This window comes from Thermobia domestica, chromosome 5, assembly GCF_964235325.1.
Source record: "Thermobia domestica chromosome 5, izTheDome1.hap1.1, whole genome shotgun sequence".
Classification (NCBI taxonomy): Eukaryota; Metazoa; Arthropoda; class Insecta; order Zygentoma; family Lepismatidae; genus Thermobia; species Thermobia domestica.
In genome coordinates this window covers 145,054,344-145,073,549 of record NC_137458.1, presented here as the reverse complement: position 1 = coordinate 145,073,549, position 19,206 = coordinate 145,054,344, and the positions used below count along the sequence as shown (strand labels likewise).

The window sequence follows — 19,206 nt, the reverse complement described above, 5'->3', positions numbered from 1 at the left end:
ATCATGGGGTTGCCCAGACCTAGACCTGGAAATGAGAAAAGTGAAATTTAATTCTTTGTAATATTATTTCAACCGGTGATTGATAACCATCCAGCATCTGAACTTTGTTCTCTAGGATCGACCACACATATGAATTAGCCAAGAAAAAAAATCAAAATTATAAACTCAATATAAATTTATGTATCGTATCAATAAGAGTCTCAACTTCCTGGAAGAAAGATGTCGTATTTAGGCTCATCCTGCTATTTTTGCTTCACTCCTCGAGCCGATTTAAACCGTTAGTGACGGTCCTTCATGACCTAGGTTATTTACCTTAACACATATGTCAAAACATGACACATATATTACAGATGTTAATATGACAAATGATATCACACAAATTACTTAAATTAAATCTATCAGGCATTCACACGCTCACTCACTCAGGACAGTGTGTATATGTTTAAAGGAAACCAACTAACTACAAAGATACAAATAGTTTATTACATTCATAGTGGAAAGAAGAAAAAATTAATTACAACGAAAATCTTAAAAGCACAAGTTCTTGGTTATATATTAATAGAGTACATAGTGTTATATTTTAGTAAATTTTTTATATATCCAATCATCTTGACAAATAGAAAGAGGAAAAAAATTATTTACATGTATCATATCTTAGGCATGCTAAAACAAATTATGATTTGCGACATACGCAAAAAAGACACTTATTTCACTTGAAAAAAAAATTTGACAAAGAGGAAAGAAAAGAGAAAAAAAACTTTTTGGTGTATCAGAACTTATATGAGTCTCTACCTCACATCGGGTAATAAAATATTAATGATTTTGAGCGTTCAAATCACAGATCACGCACTACTCATAGTGTCCAAAACATTTCGCTCCATTTGACTTAGTTTGTGGTCATTTATATATCTATATATATATCTAACTATCGGTTTACAAAAACCATTTATCGTCTATATTTTGTTTGTAACTCGTAACAGTTTATGTCTGCAATCGCACATTACGACGCTTTACCCATCTAGGGATTTTGAGAAAATAAGTTTCACTAGAGGATGTTTCTCCTCTTAGACGATCCATTTCCAAACTTATTATTTGAATAGTTTTAAGTTATTTATTTAACACAGGGACACGTCATGAGACCTTTCTTCAGGATCACTTTCGTATATATGTGTATATAATTCGGATTTTTAAAAACGATCTCCCGCAGGTGTACGGAGTATAAAGGTTCAAATTGAGCATAAAAAAAACTGGTCAAGTCACAGGATACATATGAAGGTGAGAAGGATTCAAGGTACACTTTCCACAATGGTTTCTGGGTTAGTCGTTCAGGGATAATATGCGTTATGATGTGAGTTACGTTTAGACCTGCCGTTACTTTCCAATACATGCCATTACATAATTACATAAGGTACCATTTACATTTATTCAAAAGAAAAGGAAAATTACTTAAGTGCACGGCGGTATTCTTAACAAAATCTACATTCTTACATTCGTCGGAGAACTTACTGGTAAACTATAGCAACCAACACACGTTTAGGGGGACAAACACGAGCGCTCTTACATATATTCATATAATACTTTTAATATCATACTTTTACTATAAAATCATATTCGTATACTAAGTACATATACATCTCGACGTATTCATTTCTCTCTCTATATATATATATTTATTATAAATGCGCACACATTTAAATTAATCACCCCCAACAATAAAATTTTTACAAGGTTGCAAACATTGTCCCAAAACAAATGACTTCCGACATTACATATGAAAAAAGAAAATCGCTTTTCTACCTGATACCGCGCATCTATAAATTTTCACTTTTATATAATCAGTTCGTGCTTAAATCATGGAAAAAAAACTCTGTGAGGCAGGCACGTAACACAGAGCATTTCTAAAGATATAACTAGATAAACCAAAGTACAATTTCTGGGCCCAGGTTAACTACAAAGTAATCGAAAACCAAAACAGAAAGGAAAGTGACCAACGGATTAAAAAAAAACTTAAGAGAGACGACGGTGAAAGAACGTAATTGAAGTGTCGTCAACTACGAAGTCTTTGTTCATTTCGGCGATAGGTCAAAATGTGATGGAGGACCCAATCATTATCTACTCTATCCATGAATCGTGTCTTCCAACGTCTCAGCCGGTAATTTCAGATCAGAGTTGTATGTTAAATAAATCGTAAGCGACAAGTTCGAAATCGGGGGGGGAGGTTAAAATTTAAAAAAAATCTCGAAGTAAGAAGGAAGAGACAAGAGAGAGAAAGCGGCGCCAACGAAAGAAGAAAGATTAAAGTACTACTCACTACACAGAAGAGTGATCGAATTTAAATATATATATATAACAACTCATAGCCAAAATTATTCACATATGCCGAAAGAGGGTGGTTTACTTAAATACGTAAACTAGGAGGGAGTCCCTGCTGCCAAGGATGCAAGTTCTGTGTCCATCAGATCCCAATCCCACAAGAATTTGCTTGTAAGATTGAAATCCGATCCCCGTATCCGGCCCAGACCAGCAGGATAAAAGGAGAGGGGGAAGGGACCAGGTAACTGCGTCCCCAATTTTGAAATCTCTAAGTAAGAAAAAAAAACATTCGACCCCTCAGAAAAACTAAGAAGGTTCAAGGACAGTAAAGAAACTAGAGTAAAAGTAATAGCTAAGATATCCCTAATTAGTGATTTGCCAAAATAAAAAAAAATTAAATAAACTGGATTTTGGATCGGTGATTTCTATTGCCAAACTTCACCGATAGCTCCCCTTCGCAGAATGCGCTAAATTCTGAGGCATCGATTAATTTCCATCACTATCTAGTTTGGAAACTAAGAAAAGAAAACGAAAATATTCAAGGGGGGAGGGGACGATGCCCGGGTACGGGATAATAAATTTCAATAATTAATTGTTTTGCTCCTGTACTCCTGTCCGAACCGTCGCCTCCATGAACATTGTAAGCTAGCCTGAGTAGGTAACGTGAAGAAAAAAAATCTCACGGAGTGGTACATTCTATTTTTAAAACCGACCAGAAGATATGATTCACTACAGCCCTGTTGTATAACTACTATTGTCTTTTCATAATTTATTATTCAATATGTCTAGTCAACGATTATATGATGCTACCCCTTCTATCAGATGGTATTACTATGGTTGATTATTATTATAACACATAAAACTACAAAGTATTACCGTAGTCCGACTATATATCGCCCTCCGGTCCGCGTGATATTATGGTGCAGGGGTCAGAACCTGAGACGTTTGTAGTTACACGTATCTATTCAATATCTATATATCAACACACGGCGAAGTATTCACTGGGCTACTATATATTTAACTATATGGGTGTCCTATATTCTATATTCATTTACTACAATATTCATATACTTTATATTCATATCATCATTCTTTTCATTTGCCACAACGCTATATTCTACAAACACCCTGTTTCCTCTATCTACGCCCAGCCTATATACACATTTCATCGTAACACTTTAAAATCTATAATCACTGCAAACATTTCCCATTCCGATCACCGCACGACAACCTCACTCGAACCCAAGACTCTTTCACCACACACACAATACTACATTATACCTGGTAGCTTTATTAAGAACGAAGAAAAAAATCCTACGTATATTCACTGAAAATAGAATTATCTGCGATAATGTTTAATGTTTATAAAATTCTGCACAAACAATGAACTTCTGCAGCCACGAAGAAAAAATGGACATTTATTATAATTTCAAAGCGAAGAACTAGCATCATATCGCCCGACTTCTGTTAAAAATTTACGTATTGTTTATTTATTTAAATATTTCGATTTCTAGACTAGGCAGAATGTTGAAATTTTCAGAATATATTAATTTTGGGTCACTTGACCTAACTGTACATTCATATGGGCTGTGAATTATACCTTCTAGGTTTTATTTCGGAAAGAAAGGTCAATTTCATGAAATCTAAATCACTAAGCACCTCGACAGAAGAATGGCGGTTAGTACTGACTTTTGACACTAGGGCTAGCGACGATATAATCAACCCTTGAACAACTGAATGTGACCTTATACACGGAATTATTATACTATATTACGTTCACTATTAAATATTGTGTATGAGTTCACTTAATGACGGAATAATAAAGAATTTATCGCATAGTAAATACTACACTGTCCATATTTAATTATCTCACACACTCTTTCATCACTTAACTACCACAATTACTACTACTAGAACATGTTTCTACATTACGAACACATACATGCCACATTCATACTACACACTACATTAATACATGTTATACTAATAAATATATACAGAAAACATTCATATTTTACCATGTTAAATCGGCTCTATGAAAGGTAACGAAAGGAAAGAAATGAACAGGGCCAACTGGCCCTTATATTTACTAAATCACATTCTTTACTCAACCTGTTTAATCAATGCCCTGAGGGGACATATCGAAGTATTAACTAACAATAGGACCCCTGCCCTGAAGGGGCAGGAACCCGGAAACAAACTAAATGTTCAACTCATCCCGCTGGAAGCCGTACTCCCAATTTGGGAGTCAGATAGGAGCCCTTACTGTAAATTTACACGTGCATTATTCTACCTATCTTAACTACAAAGAAATTAAATACCGCCATGTTACGAATGAATAAATACAAAAGAAATCACATCCACTATATACACGAACACAAACGGTAGAGGGACAGGTCTTACGTAACTAGAAAAGGAATAATTTTGAGGATAAAGTATTTTAAGGGGAAAACACCACTTTCCGAAACTATTTGTGGATCCCTAAGAATAACTCGCGAACTGATGCACTTCACAAACCTGTCCACTATTGACTATATCTGCTCAACATGGCGCTGCTAGATTATGCTTCCTATTTTTGCTTTTTAGTCCAGTTTTTACTCTGAAATTTAATAGTTTGTGGCTCCCAAGACTTCCAGTGATTTTTAGACGTTAATAAAGTCCCAATATTACCTTTATTTGTAGCTTTTCTAACTCCTTTTCGAGTTTTTAAGTTAGACGATCAGGATCCAGTGTCTTCAGTGAGACTTCCCGGCATAGAATGGAATAATTGCGCCCTAATATCATAGCGTGGGTTTATCGGCCAATCAAAACTAAGCATTTTGGCGGTGGGGCTTTGAAACGGATAAAATTTGGTAAAATCTGGATTAAACTAGATTTTAGAAGGACCTAGGTATCTAAAAGAGAGGTGAAGGGTGGTCCTGAAAATTCTGTCGAATTTTAGATTGGTTATTTGATCTGGAAAGTTCCGTCCAATAGTGGATCTATATTTTCAGATAGCACTGACACCGTAAGAATTGTAATAATCCATTTACATATCCATATACAAGACTTATAACTAATTTAATATATAAATAAAGATATTGATTCCCAAAACTATAATCCGTAATGATTTTTTTTTACAGTTTTCCATGTTAATTTGAAATAGAATAACAAACAATATTACGAATTATATGAACAGCCAGAAATTTTTTGTTGAACGTCAAGTACAGTCGGTGCAAAAAATTTCGGGCACCCTCCTATTAAAAACATAATCTCATTAGACTGTAATGGCATATTACACTCTGAAACATTAAAATTCCAATTAAAGTTATAGTACAAGACCTAAATGGACGCTGCATCATAAAATATAATTCTCCCTACTATATTAGTAAATAATTATTAAACCTAAAATTCCTTATCCGGGGATTGAAATCCTGGTTTAGTGCTACACAAAATCATGACCATACACATTATTTATTTATCCTGTATTGTGTGCCTCTAAAGCAAAGCTGAAACCTTTGAGACCTATTACTACAGGCTGTTATCCTTGTCTCCTAACTTAAGAACACAGCCCAGAATCGTGACTGAAAGAAATTGACCCCGAAAAAAGTCGAAGAACAGAGCTGCATTCCTCCAGTCTTAGTATCATAGAACAAGAAGCTCAATTGCCTCTTCCAACCATCCAACAGAATTTCATCTGATTCTGAATGCTGAATCCCGAATAATTTGTTCCTTCCTGCCCCTACTCTCTCTTTTATATGATCTGGAAATCCCGCTCTCCGCAACGAGAAAAAAACTTTCATTTCGTGCTGCCAGTGTATCTAACTAAACTACCTAGCGTCTAGAAAAGATGAGTTCTCGTATAATTGGAATTAAATGTTCTAAAAGCTGTAAAGATAAATATCTGGTTAATGCATATGCACGCGTACAAAAATAATTAAGGGTAGATAGCTGATGTCAAACCAAGACAAAAAGTCCCGTGCAACTTTGGCCAAAAGACCATAGTTTCGGAGATATAGGGTGCCGAAAGTGTGAGAAAATAAACTTTAGATATCTATATCTTCACTATCCCAAACGATAGAGCAAAGGCAGTATGGTCAAGTCAAAGATATCGAATGTGCCCTATCCAAAAATGCGTACGCCGCAATCGCGAAACTCATGTGCAAGGGATTCCCCAAAGGAAGTGCGGAATCCTCGTCAATTCTCTTCAGAAAGAGAGGTCTAGATTAGCGTGGTTCGAGGACTATAAAAACAGCAAACAGTAATTCGTTGTCTTCAATGTTATATCTTCAACGAATTCAACATGGCGCGGGAATTTTGTAATTAGCTATGTGGGGTTGTATAACTGCAACATCAGTAAGAGGTAAAAACATAAGCTTTAGTTACCATAAATGAAAGAGGCGGGTCATTCGAAGTGAATAACAGCAGCACAGTGTGTGTGTACGTATACCTGCAATAAAAATTGGGGTGGGAACATGAATGAAAAGAGGGTGCAGTAACCAAAAACATAAGGAATATGAGAAACTACTAAGAAGAACATGCACATGAACACCGTAGTAAATAGAAAAATGAAAAGAAATGTGTATCCAGTATGTGGCAAAATAAACGAAATAAATAGGGATAGACTATAGCTGCATTGTACCAACTATAAACAGGTTCTATTTACCAAATAGCTGTTCCATACTTCCAATATCTGCCTTAGTCGTTTCTATGTACTCGTGGTATGTTCTTATTATGTCCTCCACCAACTCGCTCACATATATGGGCACGACGCAGCAATGACTGACAAACATTATCGAGTACTTCGGGTGTATCACGAATCGACTGGAAAGTAACCTGGATACATTGTTTTAGATCGTCTATATCATGAATGTCCGTTGCGTAAACTACTTCCTTAACATGTCCCCATAAATAAAAATCCAATGGATTTAAATTGGGAGAATGAGCAAGCCATGCATAGCCCTTCCTATCCGTTTGCAAATGCAACATCAAGATATTGCGAACTTGCCTCTGAAAATGAGGAGAAGCCCCATCGTGCATGTAACACATGGAACGCCTTACTTACATCCTCTAGAAGTTGTGGAAGTTCATGCTGTAGAAAATGGAGATACAATTCGCTAGTTAAACGCCCAGGGAAGAAATATGGCTCAGAAATGGCGATTGTGTAGGTTCACGACGCCATCTCTCGTAAAGCCAGCTTCATCTGTGAAAAGAATGAAGGATGGAAACATTGGGTTGCGCGTGCACTTTCTCCGTATTCACCAACAAAATCTTCGTGGCAGGGAATAGTCTCTCATTTCAAGAGCATGTGCAATGTAAGTTCCATGGATATAACAGCTGTTCACGAAACAAACGCCAAATAATAGTGTGGGATATGCCTTCTGTTGTAGCTGTTGTTGTTGTTGTAGCCGTGCTACTTTGTTAAGAATCCTTTCCTCGTCGGCAGGACGAAGCATTTTACGTGGTCTTCCACGATCCGCATTTCCACGGAAACTACCTGTTTCTGTTTCCCTGAGACGTCTATCAATGGAAACAAATGTCTGATCATTTGGAACCCTGCGGTTTGGGAACGTCTGACGGTATAAACGTTATGCTGCCAACGAGTTACCTTCAGCACGTCCATAAATTAGTTGCATATCGGCAAGCTCACTAAACGAGTACTCATTCATCTTGTAGCACTGAAGACGTCACTACTCTTTCGTTCGAATCACAAAATGTAAATTGTCCACCACTCACACAATGAAAACCACATCACTGCACTGTAATCGGGCCAAAATGTTACTTATTATATAAGCACATGATTCAGTTAGTGTCAGGCACATTTTGTGTTTCGTGCCGTTAAAGATGACCGTTTCACTAATGTCTTACAGACATACACAGCTTCTGTTCTAGGCTCCTGTAATAACAGCATACGACGATTGCAATCTGCTTCTTTCAGAACAAATTCTGCCACCTCTGTGTTCTTGTAAGTTGCACGTCACAGGTGAACTGCTTGTGTACTTGAATCCAACAAAAGTGAAAAGAGGTCTAAGACACTACCCAATTAAACACAGCTACACATTTGTGAGACTCCCGCGTGGTTGAGTATTAGTCTGTGTGATTGGAAGGTTTACGTCACTAGACTTGCAATCACAGAGCTCCGTATTCGAATTTTGGCTGGAGCAGACGCTCTCTCTGTGTGTGTATAAGGTTGTATGTAATGGTAGTAAGTAAAAAGAAGCTGTGATTATTATTATTATTATTATTATTATTATTATTATTATTATTATTATTTCACAATTTCGTTAGTTTCGTTGCCTTTCCCAGCAAGTTTTTTTCATTACTTCCTATAACTACATTCCAAGCAAATGAGTGTTTGAGGAAAGGTGTTCTCATATCAATTCTTGCTTTCCTTGCTTTTTTTCTTCGAACGAAATCAATTGGTGTTTCGGTGTCACTATCTTCTGGGTTGCCTAGACGATTTCTCTCTCTGCATACGAAGAAAGCAAGTTTCCTTTTTATTTCCATTCACCCATTAGTTACATCAACCACAGTTTATCGTTATTTGGGTTGATCTGTACTACAGTCGTGTGCAACAGCCGGCCCGTGGGCCATATGAGGCCCGTCTAACCCTGTCTTTCGGCCCGCTGGTCATTGAAAACAATAATTATTATAATTTTTGATTTTTACAAAACCTGTTTTCTTTTTTACGTACACACACTGTACTGCTGATATTCACCTCAAATGGCATGCCTCTCCCATTTATGGTAACTAAAGGATATATTCTTACCTCTTACTGATGTTGCAGTTATACAACCCCACATAGCTAATTACTTCCTGTAAATGAATTACAAGGCACACGTGGTAGCCACTAGACCAGCGGGAAGAGTGAAATGTATTATGTAGTGTCTGAAGTTTATACCTATTTCGCCCTGATATATGTCTAGTAATGTTTTTATTTTTGCCGTATTCGTTACTTTCAGGAATGATATATATGTTATTCATATGGGGTCTATTACGTATTCATCCAAAAATATTATATAAATTATCAGAATTATTCATAGTCTTCCATGGAAATTCACTGGTGCATGCACAGTAGACAGACAGTGTAATTGCAAGGTGAGTTCAACAGAGATTATATATTTCGCCGATATTATTTAATAGCTATTTAGAAGAGATAGCAAAAACGAGTCTACATAATGAAGATGGAATTTCGGTAGGAGATAGAATAGTATGATGATGTGTATACGGTTTGGGGTTTATATGGTTGATATTGCAGAATCTAAAAAGAAAATTAATAAAATGTAGAAAATTTGTGAAAGGCTCTAAAGAATATGGGATGAAAATAAATGTTAGAAAGACAAAATCCATGGTGATTGAAACGCAGCGATCGGTGTCAAATATAGAAGTAGGAGCGGGAAAAAAGAACGGGTGAATAGTTTTCGATATCTGAGTAGTATTACTAGTGATGAAATGACAAGCGAACGTGAAATAAAAGGAAGGATAGAAATGGCGAAAGAAGCCTTTAGGGTGAAAGAATACTATTTTGTGGGACCTTGAATAGAGTTGAAAAAAAGACTCATAAAATGCTTCGTGTATTGTATTTTACTGTACTTATAGGACAGAAACATGGACATTACGCAAAAGTGATGAGAAACAATTAAAGGCTTTCGAAATATGTGCGTGGAGAAGAATGGAGAGAGATAGCTGGGTCGAGAGGAAAGCAAATGAGAGTGTGTTAGAAATGGAAGTAGAAAAATATTATTAAGAAGAGGAAGAGAAACTGGTTGGGATATTGGTTAAGAAGAAACTGTATCATGAGGGATGTGCTGGAGGGTATGGTGGCAGGAAAGAGAGGGATGGGACGGATTAGACTATATAGAAACAGAATTAGGCTATTGGAGATATTGAAACAGAAAAATCGTATGTGAAGATGGATAAGTTAATAGAAGATCGTGGAGCATGGCAGCTTCTCAGCTGCGGTAAGTGACCCGCTGGTAATGGTGGAATACTACTGATATAATGATGCTGATGATACACGGTAGAAACAGACAGATCCACTTTACTGTCATTGCTAATGCAAAATTCTACAGGCTGCCAAAATGCCTCGCTCTAAAGGCTGTAGAAAACTATCTGTTACTATGCGAGGGGAAATCATAGGTCGAGAAACAATGGGACAAACTGCCATTCAGATAGGTAGAAGTATGGGCTGTGAGGAGAAAACTGTGAAGAAATTGATTTAGCGGTATGAAGAAGGTGGTGAATATTTCACATCTTGGTCAAGAAGTGAGAGACCAATAATAATAATAATAATAATAATAATAATAATAATAATAATAATAATAATAATAATAATAATAATATCAGAAATTTATATTTATTTACAGCAAGACTTTTACATACCCTCCTAGTGCAGTATTATGTTTTTAAACGGTCATTATAAAATTGTCAAGCTAAATTTTAAAAGTCATTATAAGTGGTGCTTTATTTATTTATTTCACAATTCATTTCTGCTAATAGCTTTCGCCCCCTTACTCCCTCTTCATGCTTACTCAAGAGGAAGCTTCGCGTCCCCAGGTTGGGAACACACTGCTTTCCATTAAGAAATTCTGACAGCCTGTTATAAATTTGCATTCTGACTAATATCAGTAAACTGCATTCTTCTGTTTCTACTGCGCATGCACCAGTGAATTCCCATGGAAGATCATGAATATTTCAGATAATTTATATAATATTCATGAACGAATATGCAATACAACATATATCAGTAACATACCGTATATCATTTCTCGAAATAACGAATACGGTAAACATTGAAAATCAATAGACATATACAGCAGGCTGAAATAGGTATGAACTTCAGACACTACAAAATACATTTCATTCGCTCTTCCCGCTGGTCTAGTGGCTACCACGTGTGCCTTGTGTACATGGGGTACCGGCTTCGATTCCCGGTGGGAGAAGTTACGAATTGTAACTGTCCTACCCAGGTATTGTTTTTGTGTTCGTGTTCTTGTCGTTCAAGGTTAATGGACATGATTGTAAAACATGTATAACCGAGTAGAAAATAGACCCAAGTTCCTCAGATACGTTCGGTGAATCAGTTAAGTTAAAGAAAAGGAGAAAGTGTTTAAGTCACTTGTCTGTAAATTGTAAAGAACTCTTAAAGGTTACTTACAATCCCACAAAACTAACATTTTTGTTTTACCTGTTCTCGAATTTTCTCTTTGTATTTCTATCGGATTCGATTAAATAGAACTTCGAATAGAGAACCCGTTGAATTCATTTATTGACTAAGCCAGAAATTCTGATAATGATATGGCTATGATGTTATTATTATTATTATTATTATTATTATTATTATTATTATTATTATTATTATTATTATTATTATTTAAAGTACGAAGTTTCAAATCAGGCGACGTAGTTTTTACGTAAATTAAATCATAATTTATTTGATAATATTTACTAGTCCACCATACATTTGCGAGGTTTCGCTTTGGGAAATGAAGCGTATACAACATTGAATAGTAAAAGTATTACAATAAATTTATATTATTAAAAATATTGATTAAATAATTGGAGTTAAACATGCTTTCCAGTAAGACTTATATAGAGAGATGATTTACTTTAAAGTGTGATGCAAACGAATATTCGAGTTTTAATCTGATTAGAAATCGAAAACTTACACAAGAATATTTACTTTATTAGTTCTATAAATCTTTATGCTTATCGTATTATAATTCTCTTTAAAATTATGATTTTTCCATTTCAAAACGTAGAACGAGAAATAAATGTAATATTATATTTGTTAAATAAACCTTTCAAACAGTGAAGATTTCAGGGCATGACCTGTGGGAGGATTTGAGACCCTGTCGACATAAATTTCCCCCTTCGTGGTTATATATTATCTTCGATTATGCTCAAAGTGGACTAATAATGTTTTATCAGTTTTCTCGCATTCATATATTGACCATCCCCAGGGGAGAATCTTCTGAAATCGTCAATGCTTATAATTAGTTTTTCATTACAAATCAAAGGATAATAATGAAATATTGAACATACTTAATATTTTGTTCTCAGCTGTGGATTTTAGATTTGTAATTCATATAATGTTCGCTTCTAATCGAATTTGAGAAAAAAGTAGTTGCCAGAGATTTATTCAAAGAAATTCTCAATCTTCTGATGAAAGTGGGAACTCGCTTTTAAGCAAAAAAACGAATACTTCCTACAGGGTTGGAACACATAAGCTTCTGATTGATAGGCTGGTGACCCAAACCGCTCGACCAGTTCGTATGTCGTCACTGAGCCTCTTTTGACTTTTATGTAAAATGGTTTCCTGCTCCACACTTTTTTTGTTTATGTCGATACGACTATAAGTTTGTGGTGAATATTTGGATGTTAGAACTCTTGCAATGCATAAAAGTCATTTTCGCATAAATTATATTCAATTTTATGTCCTAATAACTTATATACAACAGGTTTAATCTGTGAAATGATTGGGGTTGGAGTGATCGTAAATGTTTTCATAGTTAGGAGCCTGGATATGCAAACCCGCTTAACGTGGGATTTACTTCTGTGAAATTTCGTACCAACATGACGGGTGTCCAGCTCACAGAGCACGACGCGCTTCAGCATGTGTGGAAAACATGTTTCACAATCGGTGATTGGACGTGCCGTGCCTGTCAAATGGCCGGCTCGTTCCCCAGATTTGTAACCATTAGACCTTTTCCTGTGGGAAACGCTGAAGGACATTGTCTACCGGGATGTGCCAACAACACCAGAGGATATGTAACACCGCATTACTGCCACCTGTAGGGACATTCCCTCTGCGATGCTACATTCTGTGCAACGATCTTTGCGTGGGCGCCTCGATGCCTGTATCGCAGCTGACGGCCACCATTTTGAACATACACTTTGACAGGTTTTCGCTTATTGCACACTGGTTATGCCAATAATGTAACTGCCATTGTCATTATGCTGTAACACTTTCACATAAATTGTGCTGACGATGTCTCCTCTATTTTTCTTCCTTGTTATCACGCCCTTTCTTCATTTTGTCTGATTTGTTCTACATACATGCCGTGGTACTGACGATCAAGTGGGCCACTTGTTATTTTTTTTTTTTTACACCTATTTACATAGCCATATCTTCGTTCCTGTGTGTAATACACACATGGGACCAACAGCGTTGTGTTTCTCTGCGTGTTTTTTCTTTTTATATTATGCATGTTAATGTATATCATTCCATTTAACAAAATACAAGTTTGCTTCAGATGCCCCGTTTGTCACTCGTTTTCAAACCAAACCATACCTTCATTTTCTGAGCCCCTACTGTTGTTATTCTTTCTCGCAAAGCTTACATCGCTAGTGTTTCTAGTTTCTTTGCTAATTCAGGTGGCACTTTTAGCTGCTTCACGCTATCTATCTATCTATCTATCTATCTATATATATATATATATATATATATATATATATATATATATATATATATATATATATATATCAATATGCAGAAAATTAACAGAACAACAAATATACTGTATATAAATGATTACTTAATATTAATAATACATTACGGTAATTTCCCAGCGCTAGTACAGAATTGTATTTACATAATTACTAAACAACATCATAAGAAATATATGAATATTTTAACCTATATTAAATATCATATATACTCAAAGATAAATAGCAAAGAGCCTAAAATTGCTTATTGCAGAACTTTTGGTATAAAATACTTAAATTTCTATTTCAATTTATACTCAGTGTGACACGAACGATCTTCCCCCGTTGTCAAGGAGAAAGATGTTTCGATGGTTTGAATGGAAGGGAATGGAGTAGGACAATGCATGGAGAAAATAATTTACGAACTTATTTCTTAAATTGTCCTAGATTTGAGATTTTCAGTGTATTTCACCCTTTTTCTAACTGATTGTTGACAATATTGTTTTTACATGTTCTGTTATCAGTGATCATTGAGGTTATATTTTGATAGTGTGCTTTTGTTATCCAGGTTTGTGTTTGTAGAGTATTATGATGGACCGATACAGTACGGAACAGCAAGTGTTGATTGTTAAAACTCACTACAAGAATGGTGAAAGTTTCGCTTAAACTATTTGCAAAATCTATATGATTCTTGGATACAAGAATGCATAAAATGAATCCACTGTTCGTAGCTTGATCAAGAAACTTGAACAAACAGGTTCAACAGTAAACATCAAAAACGCTCGATGACATCGATGTGACCCGAGTGAGGCAAATGTTCTTGCTGTACTTGATTATTTTACTGACAAGGGACATATTTCGGTTCGAACGCGAGGATCAACATGAAATTTGGTACATATATACAGGGATACGCACTGACCTCTATAGGGTAAGTTATTCCCGTGTAAAATTTCTTTTACGCAAGCAGCGCCAGCTATAAACAAATAACATCATTTCAGTTTTGAGGCAGGAAAACAACAGTGAGAGGGAACACGATGACAAGTACAGTAATTGCACAAGAGTAATTACAGAAGTTATTTATATTGTTAAAAAAACAAATGGGTATCAACAAAACTGTACATGCGGGTCTACAATATAATGAGTGGAACATAACATAATTTTGCAGTACGAACACCTCGATTAAGGCAAATCTGTGCACTGCACGTATTCTTCACCTTCATATCCACAAAAATCAGCTCCAATGTTGAGGCTACGTCAGTCACGTTTCGGAGGCTACTAACTGGAGATTCAACCTATTACCCCGATTTTTGTGAGGCATAACGAAGCATTTGTTAATAAACTGGAGCTGACAGTTGATTATAGATTACAGAATGCATGTTCATTATTATAAAACACCTATCATGCAACTTCACTGGGGCTTATCAAAGTATAAGCGAACATAGTCTGTGATTCTTCCGGCGTAAAGTTCGTATTGCCGAAAAAAATAAACATCGAGTGGCTGAACACATTTGGTGTTCTTGGGAGGAATTATTTTCAAGTCAGTGTGCTTCTCGGGAATAGCCTTTGCGAGAAAGTGACATCCTTATGCCCAGACCACGAATCACAAAGTAATACAGAGTGTTCGTCCATGTAATTAGAGAACACTTTTAAAAATTGCTTCAGATGCTCTTTAGTCATTTTACCACTACTGCTAGCGTCGACAAACAGATTTTGGGGATATCATTGCTGCACATTCGCCACCAGCAGTGTCCTTGCAGCTTCTGAAATGGAACTCTTTCGCAAGTTTCTCATTCATGGATATCCCAAAATCAATGGTATAGCTATGAGTCGTGCTGGACATTGCCTTAATAGTTCCAACAGTGTCTTTCTCCCTTCTTTTCGATGAAGTAGCACGAGTTCACAGTTCATAATTGAACTGACTCCGGTCACAATTTAATACACTGGCTGCAGGCAGCCGATGCAAATGTATGTAATCATTTATTTCACCACTAAATGCCTCACCACTTACACGAATAGCTACATCTTCTGCAATGCCCTTTTTTGTTTAAAAGGTCGTAATCGTTCGTGAAATAATTCGTGATTACTTCTTAAGATTTTTAGTAAAAGTCGGCGACGCTTTGAACTCTAATAAGCCAACTCCTTTTCCTGCTTGGAGAGCCCAGCATTGTAAATGCCAGTAATTCACTGATGCTCCACGCTCTCGCACTTCATCAAATAATCTGATGACTTCACATTTAACTGCTTGGAGTTTCATTTCCTGATTCCCTTTGAATCAAGCAGAATTCGTAGACAGGACGTGTCCATAATCCAAAACAGGTTTGCAGTTACTTAACGATTTGTGTGTGTGTGTGTGTGTGTGTGTGTCGTGCCAGAAGCTTCTTATACAAGTTGTATCCTCCTTCATGATAATCTTTGTAGATATTCCGGATTTCCTCATTTGTAAACTGCAAAAAAATAAAATGTTCTTTTCAGTTTTTGTGCTGGAGTCGTCATATTCGCTTTGACTACTGACTTGTTCCCGCTTTGAACTGTTATCATAGATGTCTTTCTGTGTCGTGTCAATTTCTTCATCATCTCGAGTGTAGACGTATCATTTCTAATTCATTATCGTACTCTCTGTAATTAAATTGCACAAAAATGTCGCTAATGCCTCATCTTCCGCTCCAAATAACATTTTATTCCTAATTATGCGCCTTAGTTTGTATTTTAACAGTTGAACTACATGAAACGGGTTAATGCCAACAGCCTGCCCCATTTTTTCCACATTTGACTACTACACGTAACACTAATTGGAACTTACTACTACACACTGACGCACCTGACTGATCTTCACCAAGCGCCTACAACGCGGAATCTTAACTGGTAGTGTTTCGAAGGATAGGTGGCGTTGACGGCGGAAAACGAGTTTTACACGAGAATGACTCACCCCACAGTGGTCAGTAGTTTGTCCTGTATATGTCTGCCAAGTTTTAAGATGATCCTCGTGTTCGAACCGAAAAATGTCCGTTGTGAATCCGGGAAAAGTATGTCGCCGTGTACTTAAGAAATGCGCATGTTCAGCAAAAATGCACAAAATCTTAAAAGATTTGTACTTACACTCGTATAGAGTTCAGTTCACACAGGAACTTAAACTAGCGGATCATGGAAAATGACAGCAATTTGTGCAATGGAACCTGGAAAAGAAACACGAGAGCCATGGTTTCACAAAGCGCATCATTTTTTAGATAGAGCTCACTTTCATTTAAATGGCTATGTGAACAAGTATAATTGCCGAATAAGGGGATTAGATAACTCAAGAAAAATACACGAAAAATATGTGCATCCTCAGCACGTTACAGTTTGATGTGGAATTTGGAGTGGGGATATAATCAGACCTCACTTTTCTGAAGGTGAACTAGAAAGACCTGTCGTGATGAACATAGTTCATTATCGTACAATGCTTACTAGGCCCCATTTGAAACAAATCAACATCGATAATTTATGGTTCCAACAAAACGGCGCAACTTGCCACACTTCAGGAGACGCTCTGCTTCGTGGAAAGTTCCCCAAGAGACTAATTTCATTACAAGAGACCAACTTACGCAGCTCTATTTTGTGGCTTGACATCTTGTAACTTTTTCCTATGGGCTAAGCTAAGTCACGAGTTTACCAGAACAAACCTCGTAATCTATTGGAACTCAAACAAAACATTCGACGTGTCCTCGACAAAGTTGATGGGTAATTGTGTGAGCGGGTGGTGGTTAATCTCATGGACCGAGTTATCGCGTGTAGAGCTAGTACTGTGGGTCATATGCCCGATATTGTGTTTCATGTTTAAATCTCAACATCTGAAGAGAATGGTGTTTTGTTTGCTTCTTTCAAATAGGTACATTCCATTTACAGTAGCTTGAAATCCGGAGTTCTTTTGAGACGCCCTTCAGTATATAGTGAAATAATACATTACAGTCACAACGGGCTATAGCGTCAGTGATATATGGTGTTAATGCATAATACACTTCAAATAATAGAGATCTGTCTTAGAAGGACAAATGGTTCGTGCCTAATTCACTGTAGAACATGAAGATTCTCTTTAATTCTAAAAACTTAGGTCTTTAGGGAGAGAATGTGACAGTAGCTGCTGGAAATGTGCTGGATAGAAAGTAATGGAATTATATCACTCAGATGTCTATATTCTGTTGTTGGCGATTATACAATAGACAGGCTGTTGATCGAGAGAAGCAAGACAAAGTTGTAACGAAATATTCTCTTCTATATTGCGTAAATCAGAGCTGTAGACTCCATATTAAATAAAATTAATATTTTGTTGTTTTCGGTAGTTGTAAAAGATTAAATATATATTAAAAAAACATTTCTCTTCGTGTGTGTAATTGGGAAGTCTCGTGACTGGATTATGGTAGATCCGTGCGTACCGTAATCAACAAACTTTAAAATGATACTGATATACTTACTGAAAATACTCTTCTGAAGACAGAGTCCTAGGTATTAACTTCTGAAGTGGAATAATTGACGAATAATTGATTATACCGTTTTCCACTGCAGCACAATATCTGTAGTCTATTCCAATATAGTTACTATAACCAGGCATCATACTACACATTTCATCCATAGATATGCATGAGTGGTTGTAGTAGGTCGTAAAATTTCCAGTTCCAGTATCATTATAAATTTTGGAACATTCCATTCTAAGTTTCCTACTGAAGCAACCTGAAATAATCAGAATATGGATGCATGAATTACGTCTAGAATTGATATATTTTTTTTTAGATATTATGACAAGTTGACATACCTCATGTTCTTTCACGAACACCACGGAAACGAATGGAGCAATTAGAGATTTTCTTTGACGTAATGATAAATGAAAAGTAAAATTAAATCTTAGTTTAATGACCCACTGGTATACCCTTTAGGCTAAAGAATACGAATGATTTTAATGAAAGTGAATGATTGTGGGTCTCTCACCAGCCATCATCCCGCAATCAAGTGCAACGAAGACTCCTGCTCTAGTCACTTTAATAGCGAGCAGAGCAACGGCGTTAAAATTGCTTCCTTCGCATCTAGGCATTCATAAATTGTAAATTTATGAGATTTTGATGTATACTTTTGTTGGTAATTGTGCAATGTCATTCAAAAGTAGATCTCCACTCATAATACATACTTTATCAGCTAAATATAAAATGAACTAAACAATACAAATATTTCATATACATACAGCTACTAGCTCCCCGCCCCCTGAGGGCATTAATTCCATTACTTGGATTCTAGATAATTGGCAGCTCGCAAAACGTCTGGGTAGATGCAACCAAACTTCCGCGTAACTTTTCTCGACACTGACAACAGTTGGTAGCATTGAGTCAGATCTATAAGCAAGTAAAATTGTGTGTAGCTGACATACGAAATATTTCTCCACTTTGAGATGAATCTCTATGATATGGATCGTGTTTCCCAATGAACACCATATACAATGTATAATTCTTAATATTGTTGTTT

The 19,206-nt window shown here is 36.2% G+C and overlaps 1 protein-coding gene across 1 annotated transcript in view; it reads right to left on the bottom strand.

Moving 5' to 3' along the window:
• LOC145684700 (sodium- and chloride-dependent glycine transporter 2-like) overlaps window positions 1-18,417 on the bottom strand; it is a 290,540-nt gene extending 272,123 nt beyond the window's left edge. Inside the window, exon 1 of the mRNA XM_081757078.1 lies at window positions 18,168-18,417. Within this exon, the coding sequence (XP_081613204.1) occupies window positions 18,168-18,400 (233 nt within the window). The 5' untranslated portion in view covers window positions 18,401-18,417. The remainder of the gene's footprint in view (window positions 1-18,167) is intronic.
• Between the last annotated feature and the right edge of the window lie 789 nt (window positions 18,418-19,206).